This window comes from Camelus ferus, chromosome 4, assembly GCF_009834535.1.
Source record: "Camelus ferus isolate YT-003-E chromosome 4, BCGSAC_Cfer_1.0, whole genome shotgun sequence".
In the NCBI taxonomy this organism is placed as follows: Eukaryota; Metazoa; Chordata; class Mammalia; order Artiodactyla; family Camelidae; genus Camelus; species Camelus ferus.
This window is the reverse complement of record NC_045699.1, coordinates 3,783,889-3,797,286: the sequence shown is the minus strand read 5'-3', so window position 1 is coordinate 3,797,286 and position 13,398 is coordinate 3,783,889. Positions and strand designations below refer to the sequence as shown.

At 51.1% G+C, this 13,398-nt stretch overlaps 1 protein-coding gene across 1 annotated transcript in view; it reads right to left on the bottom strand.

The window, feature by feature from the left end:
* Positions 1-967: 967 nt before the first annotated feature.
* SUSD3 (sushi domain containing 3) overlaps positions 968-13,398 on the bottom strand; it is an 18,040-nt gene continuing 5,609 nt past the window's right edge. Inside the window, exons 2-5 of the mRNA XM_032477415.1 lie at positions 7,501-7,689; positions 6,349-6,496; positions 5,381-5,530; positions 968-1,657 (exon numbers count right to left, since the gene is read on the bottom strand). Of these exons, the coding sequence (XP_032333306.1) occupies positions 1,462-1,657; positions 5,381-5,530; positions 6,349-6,496; positions 7,501-7,689 (683 nt within the window). The 3' untranslated portion in view covers positions 968-1,461. The remainder of the gene's footprint in view (positions 1,658-5,380; positions 5,531-6,348; positions 6,497-7,500; positions 7,690-13,398) is intronic.

Genomic DNA, 13,398 nt, shown 5'->3' with positions numbered 1-13,398 from the left:
GTTCAGAAAGCTTCCAGGTTGGTGCACCTGGAGGAAACTCCACACCCCTTTCTCATTACCCTGCCCTGTGTATCTCTTCCACCTGGCTGTTCCTGAATTACGTCCTTTTATAATGAATCAGTAAACTAGTAAGTACAGTGTTCCTATGAGTTCTGTGAGCTACTCTAGCAAATTAACTGAACCCAAGGAGGGGCACAATGTAAAAACCACTACATACCAAAGTGAGCAATGCACACACCTTCGGGCCTCACAACTCCATTCTGGAACTCACCTGATGGAACAGCACCCCAGAACAGAAAGGACGTCAGCAGCAGTGTGGCAGCTGAAAACGTGGGGCTACCCAGGCGTCCCTCGCTGGGGGCTTCCCACGTGAATCAGAGGACAGATGGACTGCCCTGTGTAGCCTGTACCAAGATGTATTTGTTAGTGGTGGAAAACATGACAGACGTGGCTTCAGGGGGCAGCACAGGCTCCTTCAGGACCACCGGCTCTTCTTCGTCAGGGTGTCCTCCCAATGACCCCAGCTGCAAGAGGCTGCAGGGCCTCCAGGAAGCAGGAAGGGTCAAAGGGCAAACCTCAGTGAGGTTCCTCAATGGCCAACAGGTCACACGTCAAATTTCAAAAGGCTGGAAGGTGGATTTCCACTGGCCCAGGAGAGACAAGGGGTCAGACTGCCTCCCTTCATTGGATGGAATGCAGCTGCCATGATGTGAGGAGGCCCAGGCACTGGAGGTGGCCACCACTTCACGAGGTCTCTGCTGACAGCTGGCAACAACCCAGCCAGCCTTCAGTATGACCCAGTGTGTGCCACCATCCGACCACAAGCACACAGGAGGGGCCCCAGTGAGAACTGCCCAGCAGAGCCCTGGCGAGCCTGGAACCCTGAGCTGGAATGTTAAGGGGACTGTAGTTTTACGTCACTATGCTTGAGGTTTTGTTACGCAGCGATTGAAAAGTGAGGCAGTGATTTTTACCTTTGCTATTTTTCAAAGAATGTTTATTTCACACCCCTTACCGCAACTTTACAGTTAATGGATGCAGCACCCAGCTGGCTCCCTGCTGGCAGGCAGCACGTCCGATGGGGGAAGATACAAGGCAGCCAGCTGCAGTTGTGGAGAAGTCTGCTGCCATCTTTCGACTCTGTTATGCAAAACTAGATATGCTTAAAAAGTCCCCCAGTCTTTTTAAGGGAGCCTGGCTTGAGGGAGGCTGCAGCTGGTTCTGTGAACCTCAGCAGTGGTTTCAAGGAAGCCTACCTACAAAAACTGCTACAGCTGGGCTCCCCTGGGACAGGACACCCCAGCGAGGGTCCCCAGATCAATGCCCTGAGGGATCCCTAAACCTGGAAGTTGATTTCACTGACCAGTCTTGAGCTGGACACAGGTCGCGATGCAGGCGGCCGGCTGGTGGGGTTGGCCCGGCCTTCCCAGTGCGGAAGGTGGGCGCTGGCCTCCGCCTTAGTCACCCTGGGACATAGGCTGCAGGCTGTCTGAGCATTCTCACAGTCGGCCTGGAGGCAGGCAGGCTCTGCCCTGGCATCGCTGTATGCACCATCACCTGGGTGTGGGATGAGCTGGTGGGGCCACTGGGTGCCCAGGGGTCCTTGTCCATGCCTCGGGCCATGCTGGCCAGCTCTCTGGTGCCCTCGCCAAGGTCTCTGCAAGGAGAGGAGATGTGAGCTCAGGGAAGACTGGGGACCCTGTTTAATCCCAACTCTGCCCCTATGCTAAGTACCCAGGCCCCAGTCCTTCAGTGGGCCTGGGAGAGACTGCTGCCCTGAGGTTGGGGACCCCATTTCCTCCTGCTCGAGCTGCCATGCACCCAAGGAGTCCCCTCCATCAGTGTCCCTCCCTGGGCCTCAGGCCCCTCACTTGTATGAGAAGGGTGACCCGAGGAACAGCACACCCACCTTCCAAGGGTGGGAAGGGGCTTCCTGGGGCTTTGTAGAGAAAGGAAGTTTTTTAAGAATGTGCATAAAACTTTGGGGACCAGGATGTCCTACGTAAAGAAGGGACACAGGGGCCCCAGGAACATTCTGGAAGACACCTTCACTCTTGCCAGGCTCTTCTCTGGCAGTCTGGGACCAGATCCCCCAACTTCTATCTCTTCAGTTCCCTTGTGGCCTTCCCTACCCTCCAAACGACAAACCAACCCCTTCTCCAGGTTGAGCAGACCCTGGCCCCACCCTTGTCCACTTGGCCCCACTCCCACCTCCCACTCACACTGGCCTCTGCTCCCTGAGGCTGCCTGGCTTTTCCCTCTCCCTGAGATGCCATCTCTATCCTTCCCCTGCAACACAGGCTTTCTCAGTCTATTCACTTCAGACATCACCTCTTCCAGGAAGCCTTCCCGGATCTCTGTTCCCACCTGCATTTAATTCTCAGAAAAGCTCTAGGAAGCAGTAGAAACTAAGAAGTTATCTGTTGGTTTGGTGAATAAGTGAATGAATTGGATTAATTAATTACTGGAATGGAAAGTCAGCTTAGTGAGCATGTGTGTGGATTTTGAAGCCAGACAGCCTGAGTTTAAACCTAACTTCATGCTTAGTAGTTACGTCTGATTCCAGACAAGTTTCTTAAAATGGGATAAAATAGTGCCCACTCCTAAGATTAGAACAGGCAATACTTGGAAGAGCTTAGAACAGTGCCTGGCACAATGTGTGTGCTGGGAAGCGCTTATGAAATAAAAGTAAGGTCAGGGGGCAAACCTCACCCTACTGAAGATGATTTCACCACCCATCAGTGGGAGAACCAGGGCATCTGGGACTTGCCTCGGATGGCACATCCTAAGAGGCAGCAACTCCTTCCCCTATCCCACTGGGGCTTTTCCCAACTGAGACACAAGACAATGTGACTGACACAGGTCTATACTGGGGAGGGGGTGCCACAGGGCAGGGAGCGATGGAGAAGCCCTGAAACCTGCCAAGGAAATATGACTGTATGAATAGGAGATGCACTAGCAAGACAACTCCAACATAACTGAAACAAAAAGGAAGGCACTTGCGGCCAGCCGACAGGTAGGGATCTCTTCCCCAGTGTACACAGAGCTCCCAGTGTTTATGAGAAAACACACCAGCAAGCAATTCAGCAGAGCAAATGGAAAATGGCTAAAACCAGCAATGCAACTGGTAAGCAAAGATATGGAGAAAACATCCTTTCTCAACGTTACTCTTAAGAAATGCCGATGAAAACCACCTATGTAACTCACACCAGCTGAGTAAGCAGGTGGAAAACGAATCGCTAAACACTCAGCGAAGGTACGTGATGGTACAGCTGTAAAAACGGCTCAGCTAGTGCTGGGTTCCTGGAGAAAGAACTTGGTAATAAAAATACTTGGTCTATTTGGCCTAGACAGTCTGTTCCTAGGATCGCCCCAAAATGTCATCTCGAGAAAGAAAAACAGCTCTAGACATACTCAAACCTGAGCATAGTAGTTGAACTATTTGGAGCAAAGCTCTGGGGACCTCGGACTACCATGGCAACATGACAACATGTCAGGTTAGGTGGGAAGGGTGCAAGGGGGCATGTCCATTGGCCACAATTGCCATGACGTAAGCCTACTTGTGTTCAAAGCTCAAGGGAAGGAGGCCGAGACTCAACTCCTTCTTGCAGGCCTGGCCATTCCAGGAGGCAGCCAGACCCAGAGTGATGAGTGTGGACGTGGGACCAGACAGACCCTGGCCAAGACTGCACAGGCCGCCACCTCCTTCGCCTGTTTCCTCCCGTGTGCAACAGGGTCAAGAGTGAAATTAACTACAACTGGTGCTCACTGAGCCTGCGCTCCCAGCCCAGCCAAGGTTACTGACTCACAACTCAACAGGGCCAGGAGGTGAGCACTGCCATGATCATCACCGCACAAACAAGGAAACCGAGGCATGAACAGTCATCACACAGTGAGGCCGTCAGGCTTGGGGCAAAAGCTTGGCTCCCAGGGAGCTTCCTGTGGGGAGGGGCTGAGGAAATGGGCAGACTGCATCTGCGATGCTGGCTGTCCACTCCGCTCCCTGGAGGGGCAGTCGATCCCAGGGTAGGGCAGAGAAAGCACTAAATGAGCTGAAACATCTTGTGCGAGAAAGGACGCACTCGGAGAACAGAGGGCACGAGCAGGAGGCAGCAGAGCAGGGCTCCCACCAAGGATGGACTGGAGCCCACAGGAAACACGCGTCCACGTGATACAGGGGGATGGTGACCACTGAGGGTGGCAGGTGGGGACAGGAGACCCATTACACTATTCTGCTTCTGTATATTTGTGGAATTTCCCCATAATAAAGTTTTATAAAAGAATACTCATGAGTTCATAGTTGATACAAAGACAACAACAAAATGAAAAGGAAAGGAAGAAAAAAACAGAGCTCATCCTCATTCCTCACAGAAAAACTAACAGAATCACAACAGAATTAAAATCATTATTCTGTAACCCCCAGGGCGCAAACTGGTTCTGGCTGGATCATCCCAGGATGCTAAGGTCAGAGGTCACAGGGGGAGCAGAGCAACCCTTAGCAGAGGCCCTTCTTCAGTCACCTGACGTGGGCTCCTCTCAGCCAAGAGGGCCCAGTCCTCACGTCTGCAAGGGGACAGCGTGACCCGCCTCTATAATTCACACCAGCACCACCCACGGGGCACCTGCACCAGAAATGCTGCCCAAATGCAGTCATGCGGGAACACCAGAGTCCAGAACACAGTGTCTGTAGGAGATGACTGGTCTGGAACCTGCAAAAGGCAATGCCACCAAAGACAAATAGTCACCCCATTTAAGGAGCCCAGAGACCAGGCAGCCGCGTGATCTTGGGTCAGGGGTGCTCACTCAAAGCTAGAAACAACACTGGGAAATGTTCTATCTGTAGTCCATCTTCAGCCAAGATTAGACTCCTTGAGTCAAAAAAAGGTACATAAGGGAACGTCCTTGTATTGGTTCAGAAAAAAGTGCTTGTGTGTGTGTGTGTGTGTGTGTGTGTGTGTGCGCGCGCGTGCGCGTGCGCACGTGCAGTGTGTGTTGAAAGAGAGAGACAAGGAGAGAAGAGACTGAGAGACAGAGGAACCGGGAGGGAAATACCAGGGGACAGCAAGTTGACAGAGCAGTGGAACCCTGCTGGGTCCTGGAGAAGGGAAATACTCGTGCCTGGAAGCTTCCTTCTCTGGTCATGGGGAGACAAGACATGGGGTGGAGGGGCAGCCCTACGCACTAGGGTGCAGGGTCAGGCATGGATGCAACAAGAACCCCCAGCCCCTGTCTTAGGGATGGGAGTTGAGGCCCTGGAGAGCCTGGGCTCCCAGTATGTGGGGACAGTGAGGGTCTAGGTTCTCTGGCACAGTGTCCTGACCAAGCCAGGGCCCCCGCCCTCGAGGCTGCTCCCTTGCCCCCTCGCCCTGCCCATGCCCACGTGGTGAAGCTGTGGTTGTCATGCGCCTGGATGGGCTGGATCCTGGGCTCCCCGCCGACGCCGCTGCTGTTGAGGCCCTTGAGGCCGAGGTAGGCGGCCTGCACAGTCTCCAAGTCCTCGCCTCTCAGCTGGAGCCACAGCTGGGCTGCCCTAAGGGGAGACGGGGAGAAAGATATTCAGGTGTCCGCGTGTCCGGGACACTGCATGCAAGTCTCTGTAAGGCCAACAGTCAGTATTTAAGGGCCACACGGTTCCCGTCGCAGCTTCTCAGCTCTGCTGCTGTTGGGGGAAAGCAGTCGTGGACGAGGAGTAAGTGCCAGGAAAACTCTCCTCACAAAGATAGGCTGTGTGGACAGTTCCAGAGATGAATTGAGCTGAGGGGGGCACGACATTGTGGATGTAACTAATGCCCCTGAACTGTGCATTTAAAGATGGGCACAAGGTCCTGGGTTCAATCCCCGGTACCTCCTCAATAAATAAATAAACCTAATTACCTCCTGTCCCCTCCCTCCAAAAAATAAGTAAATTTTTAAAAATGGTAACTTTTACGTTGTAAATATTTTACCACAATTTAAAACATACAAAATAAAATAAAATAAAATAAAATAAAATAAAATAAAATAAAATAAAATAAAAGGACACGTTTCAGGGAGGAAAAGTAGAGGCAGGCGGGACTCCCACTGCAGGCCATAGTTAACCATCAAGTAGCCAGCCGCGCATGCGCACGGACAACAGCCTGAAACCACCCCCACCACACCCACACCCACACCCACACCCACACCTGCAGCACGTCTTAGGAAAGACCATGAGAGTGCGCCATGTGCCCTCCACGGCCTCAGTGCTCTGTGGACAGCAAGATGCGAAGCCCCCAGCAGCCCCGCTCCCTGACCGCCCCCCCTCCCCCCGCCGCCCAGGAGGCCAGGAGTGGCCGCAGCAGGTGCCCCACAGCCGTGCCGGGGCCCCTGTACCTGTCGGATTGCCGCTGCTTACTCCTCTTCACGCATTTCATGAGGCAGCAGGTGAGGAAGCCCACGGACATGAGCAGGATGATGGCGCAGCTGACGATGGAGGAGATCACGGCCACCTTGAAGCCGAAGGTCTCGTAGGGCGGCACAGCTGTGAGGGAGACACGGCTAGCTCACCCAGACCCGTGGGCCAGCCCGCCCTTGGCAAGCCCTGTTCCGTGGGGGAGGCTGGGAGGTGCTGGCAGCTGAGGTGAAGGTCTGTGCAAACTGGTGTAAGGGAGGGACTATCAGGTAAGCCTGCCACCCCCCAAAAAGGGGTGTTTGAGCAGGGTTTTGGAGGGTGTTCAGGAATTTTTGGTGGCACACTGGGGGAAGCTCTGACAGGGAGTTCAGTGGTGGTCCCCCTGGGTCTCACCCACTGCAGCCTGGGCCCGAGACCAGAGGACAGCAGACAATCCACCATGGTCTGTTTTTACAATGCTCTGAGCTGGCAAAACCCTTCTGGGGCCTATGTACTGTCACAGGTCAGTTCCCAGGAAGGAACAAAAGCCATGAAAATGCCAGTTTTGGGGTCAAAACAAAGGGCCTTTGGCACATATCAGCTGTGTGCCAAGTACTGAGAACTAATTCTACCAGGTTCTAAAGGATGTGCTGGGTGTTCGCCTTCAACACCTTGTATAACAAATCCAACTAGAAAACCATCTCCTCCCTGAGAGTGGGGCGCTATGGCCAGGCACATTCCTAGCCTTTGGTATCCCCAGTTCTAGAATTCTTAGTGCATAGAATTTCCCATTAAGGTTTGCCTCGTGCCATGTACAAAAGAAAGAATGAATGAATGAATGAACATAGTTTTCTGCTTAACAGATAAAGTGCTAGTTCAGACAGCACAAGGAACCTCTTGCAGATGACAGACCAAGTCGTTGGCAAAGCTAGAACCTGGAGCAGCTGCTAGGACGTGAGTCTATACTGCTAACGTGGAGCCCTGAGGGACCACCAGCACCGGAAGCAGGACCCTACACAGAAACCCGACTGAGACTTGGCACCCATGACACCTTCTCCATGGACACTCATGTCATCCATGTGACAAGATCAGCAACCCCCACCCCAACCAGGGGCCACTGCTGAGCCGGGGGCAGCTCGGGGAGTGGGCCTCACTCTTGCACATGGGGGTTCCCGAAGACCACTGAGCGACGCTCCCCTTCCAGGCACAGGTGAGGAGGCCTGACCCCACCATCTGGTGGCCTGAGGGGCAGTGGAACACAATGACAGTCCCCACTGAAGTGCCGTCTCCACGAAGCACTTGGAAGGTGCCCTGCGGGGGTGGCTGCACTTGTACACACAGGCCTAGGAGAGAAAAGAGGAGAGACAGCATGAAGACCCCACCCTTCAGGGCAGGGGCTGGGCAGGAGCCCTCACCTGGGACGGGCAACACTGCCCCTGTGACCACGCGATGCTCTGGAGAATGTCACACAGCTACCCAGGCAACTGGGAGTGGTGTCCATATGGCCAGTGGCCTGGACCCAAAAGTGGAGCTGATCCCTACTTTAAGTGAACTCTGGATGTTCTGAAGACCATGCGATTGATAAAATACACATCTGAGCACAACAAAAGCAAAAAGACAATTATTACCCAAGTGTGGCTCCAAAGGCAGAATCGGGGGTGGGGGGGGAGGAGGCAGAGAGATCTACAGATGTGATTTCATGGGAAGTAAAAAAACAAAAACTTTTGTTACTCCCTCCCTAATAATTGAAAAACAAACAAATTCAGGTGAAAAAAATTAGGAAAAGATATTTGGAAAACATAGGACAAAGGTCCAACACCCTTAATTTATAAAGGGGTTTTACATATCAATAAAAGCTGAACATCCAAGTAAAGCAGAGTATGGATGAATGTGTGAACAAGCAAATCACGAGATACAAGTAGCCAGCAGACATGAAAAAATGCTCGCCCTCACGGTAACTTAAGACATGCTAATTCAAGTGGGAGCTCATCTTTCATTCCTCCACTTGGCAGAAAGGAAAAGCAAAAAGACCACGTGTGAAGTTACTAAGGGGCCAGGAGCGACTCCCCTGATGGTGGCGCAGATCCAAACCTTTCTGTGCAGTTTGGTAAAGTGCATTAAGAGATTTCTGTTGTGCATACATCTGAGAATTTAGCCAACGGAAATAGGTATCTGCCGGCAGGATTTCTACACCAGGATGTTTGTTTCCGAGCTGTGCCGAATAGTTAGAAGCTGGAAACCACCTCCATCTCCAGCTGTGGGGATCAGTGCCGTTAATCAAAGCACATCTGACGCAAAGGCCAGCAATGCTGTCCCCAAGTGTGACAATGATGTCCTTATACAAAGACACAGAGGGGCACTCAGATAAAGTGGCGATCACAAGTGGTTTTATACAGTAGTAACTGTGACAACAGCTGGCACATATATAGAATTTACTGTGCGCTGGACACTGTTCCAAACACAACAGCTCATCAATCCACAAAGCACTTTCTGAGGGAGAACCATGATTTCCCCCTTTTGACAGGAGAGCAAACTGAGGCACAGGGTGGTTAAGTCACTTCCTGAAGTCACCCAGCAGCTATGTTGTAGGGCAGAGATTCGGAACCAGGCCAGGAGGCTCTGGGCCTACTTTCTCAACACACACGTGTGATACACAACGTGCCCGTCGTGTCTGGCTCCCCGTGCTCAGCACAGTGACAGGAGAGGTGCCCTGCTGCGTGTGTCGGCAGCTGTCCGTGCTTCCGGTGGAGCTGAGTCCTGCTGTATGAATGGCCCTGCTGGCTTCCCTGTTCCCTGCTGATGGGCATGTGAGTTGTCTCCGGTGTTCAGAATACAGAATGAAGCTACTTCCAATGCTCTGGAGCATGCCTCCCGGTGCCTGAGTGCAAGAGGCTCTTCCTTCTGCTTTTCTGGAAATTTCTGGTTTTGTGCACTGTGTACAACATAGAATGGCCAGTCGCAGACAACAGGGAGACTGGTTGTGGTGCTTGTCTGGCCTGTGCCTGGGGCAGTACTGACCAGAGGCAGCATCCGTGCCCAACTCCCTCCACAGAGACAGGGGCCTAGCTGGGAGCAATGGTGGGGGCTGGGACAGAGGCCAGCACTGCCCAGGCTGAGGACCCCTTTATTCCACACCACCCAAGACAGCCTTCCCCCTGCCCGCCACGCAATGCCTCCAGCCAGGACCTTGCCCCGGGCACCACACACACATGTCCTGCGGCCACTCGGCCTGCCGCACCCAGCTTAGCTCCTGCACTGGCCAACCTGCTCATCACTTGACCACCTCCATTCTAACTTTGATGTTAGCCACCAGGCCCTCTACCCTTTACTTGCTCCAGCCCCAAAACTTGGAACCTGCCTGGACTCTTTTTCTCAATCCACAACCAATTCCCCAACAAACCCTGTAGGTTCTGTTTTCAAAATACATACCCAGGACACCTGCAGAGGGCTGGAGAGCCCTCCAAAATCTTCATCCGCCTGGAAGCAGCCACATGGAATGCACAGTACCCCACTCACATAGGCTGTGGGCACAGAGCACGCCTAAGACTGCCCAAGGACAGTGGCTGTCACTCGGAGGGCCACAAGTGCACTCACGTGCCCCGAGATAGCACCTCACACGTTTGTGCATAACCAGCCCCATCCAGAGTGGAAACCGAGGCTCACAGAGGGCAAGGCACAACCACACGGCCGCACTGGCTCTGCCCCGCTTAGGGTTAGGGTGTTAAGGTGGCAGAGCCAGGCTTCAGCCTCAGTCCTGCACTCTGTCCTCAGGGAGGCCAAGGTTGCCTAAGACCCTCTCTGTGGGCAGGGACAGCGAGGGACAGTGTTTGGCTGTGGGTGGCCAAGCTGCATTTAGTCCACCCCCTAGCTCTGCCCCCAGGGAGAACCTAGGGGGGCCTCACCAGGCTGAAATGCTGGGTAAGGGAAGCGTGAGCCTGGGGCCCTTGTGGTTTGTGCACTTAGCAGGGAGGGGGGCACTGACTTCTGGATCAGCACAAACAACAGTGAGCACCTAACGGCTGCTCCACAGAGTTACAGCCATGAGGAAGGCCGTCCATCTCCACCTCACAGACGGGGAAACTCAAGCACAGCAAGCTGGATGACATGCTGGGGTGGCAGGGGTGGAGCTGTGCTGGGCCGTGGCCGCCATGTGAACTGCACGTCTGGGAGGGTTCGGGCCTCCCAGTCCCCAGACGTCCATCATTAGTGTCACATTAACAACAGCAATGAAGGTCTGATAGAATCTTCTGGTCAAGAAGGGGCCCGATTCCTGACCTTGTGCAGCACTCAGCCATCTGCAGAGGACGGCAGGGAAGAAATCATTATTATCCTCATTTTAACACGAAGAACCAAGCCTAGAGAGGTGGCTGACCTGCCCAGCACCCACAGCTAGAGTGGGCACCCAGAGACAGGACTGAGGCAGGGCTTAAGATACCTCACTTAACAGCAGAATGAGGGAGTGTGGGTATTTGCAACATACATGTAACAGAGCATCTTTCCTACATAAACAGCACTTACATATTAATAAGATATGATAAAAATCATAGGAGAAAAAAATGGTAAGTTAGGAAAGGAAAAAAAAATGGCCTCAAATCAGGGGGCAGAGCAATTAATTAAGAAAATTAAACGGTATCTGCATCAGAAAGGAAGACGCAAAACTTCTCTATTATATGACACGATCTTGCATCTAGAAAATCCCTAAGCATCTGCTAAAAATCGATGGGAACTAATAAAGGAGTCCAGCAAGGTTGCAGGATACAAGATAAACACACAAAAAACCCCACTGTATTTCAGTACAGTGGCAATGAGCAGACTGAAAATGCAATTAAGAAAACAATTCCATTCACAAAAGCATCAAAAAGAATACATTATTTAGGAATACATCTAACAAAAGAAGTGCAAAACTTCAGCTCTGAAAACTACAAAGCATTGTTGAGAGGAATTAAAGAAGACCTAAATAAATGGAAATCCTTCACTCGCTCATGGGGAAGAAGACTTAACACAGTTAAGACGGCAATAGTCCAATTTTGCTCATGTACAGGTTCAACGTGACCCCTATCAGGGTCCCAGCTGCCACCTTTGCAGAAATTCACAAGCTGGTCCTAAAATTCATAAGGAAACGCCAAAGACCCAGAATAGCCCAACAGAATAGAAAACAACCTTGAAAAAGAAGAACAAAGTTGGAGGACTCATACTTCCCTATTTCAAAATTTACCACAAATCTACAGTGATCAAAACAGAACAGTACTGGCATAAAAGGCAGACATATAGGCCAATGCAAGAGCTGAGAGTCCAGGAATAAACGTATATTTACAGTCAATTGATTTTCGACAAGGGTGCCAATATAATTCAGTGGGAATGGTTTTTCAACAATTGGCGCTGGGACAATATCTACATGCAAAAGAAGAAAGTTGGATCTCTCCTCACATCATATACAATAATTAACCTAAAATGAATCAAAGACCTCAATATAAGACATAAAACTCTTAGAAGAAAACATAGGGGTAAATCTTTCTGACCTTGGATTAGGCAATGATTCCTCAATGATACCAAGAAGAACAACAAAAGAAACAGAGAACCTGGGCTTCATTAAAATGAAAAAAATTTATGCTTCAACAGATACTATCAAGACAGTGAAAAGACAGCCTGTGGAGTGGGAGTAAATATTTGCATCATCTATCTGATAAGAGACTGTATTCAGTAATGTATAAATTATTATAATGAATTATAAAAAGACAACTCAACTTATAAACAGGTAAAAGATATGAACAGACATTTTTCTAAAGAGATACACCAATGGCCACCAACAAGCACATGAAAAGATGCTCAACATCATTAGCTTCAGGGGAATACAAATCAAATCCTTAGGGAGGCACGCCGCATCTACCGTGAAAATCACACATGAAATAGACGGGTGATAACGGGTGTACCAAGAACGAGGAGAAACTGGTGCCCTCACACACCGCAGCTGAGAAGTGTAAACGGGGCAGGTGCTTTGCAGTTTCTTCGACAGTTACACAGAGTATGTATATGCATACATAAGATGCCGCGATGCCCCTCCAAGCAGCATACCGAAGGAAAAGGAAAACACATCCATGTGAAAACTTGTACACAAATGTTCACAGCAGCATTATTCATAATAGCCAAAAAGCAGAACCTACCTAGGTGTCCATCAACTGTCGAATGGATAAAGAAAATGTGGTCCATCAATGCAGTGGAATATCATCCGGAAGTAAAAAGGAATGAAGCACTGACACATTCTACAAGGTGGATGAACTTTCAAAAAATTATGCTCAGTGCATGAAGCCAGTCATAAGAACCCAGATATTGTATGAAATGTCTAGGACAGGCAAATCCATAGAGACAGAAATAGGTCAGCGGCTATCTGAGGCTGGGGGGAGAGGGGGTTGGGAGGTAACTTCTAAGGGCTGGGGGCCTTCCTTTTGGGGTGATGAAAATGTCCTAAAATTGACTGTGGCGATGGCTGCACATATCTGTGAATGTACTGAAAGCCATCAAGCTGTACACCATAAATGTACAATTTGACTGTGTGAATTATGTGGCACATGAGTTGTATCTCAATAAAGCTGTTAGAAAAATTCAGCGGAAATATTTATGTCAATCAAAGAAATGCAAATTTGCAGCCTAAGATATACTTTTGGTTTCTTAGCTTGGTCAAGATGAAAAAGACCAGCCCACCAGGTTGGTGAGGGTGTGCGGGAAGGGATCCATAACCCCTGCGACAGAGGGCGCAGCAGGGAGGACCTGGGAGGCTGTCCCACCCTGCAGCAGGGGACAGGCAGGTGCTTGCAGGCAGGAAGGAGTGGGGAGCCCCAGGGAGGCAGGGTGAGGAGGACACAGCACCTACCCTGTGCCCTCAGTCTGGACATTTCCTGACTACCCTCACTGGCCATGGGTCACCCAGTACTTAGCGGGTGGTACAGTGGGATGTCACTCTGACTCCAGAGTACGGCCCTTCATTAATCACCAAGCTCTGTCTCCACAGGCACCAAACCAGGAATGAATGAATGAATGAACACATGCATGCATGA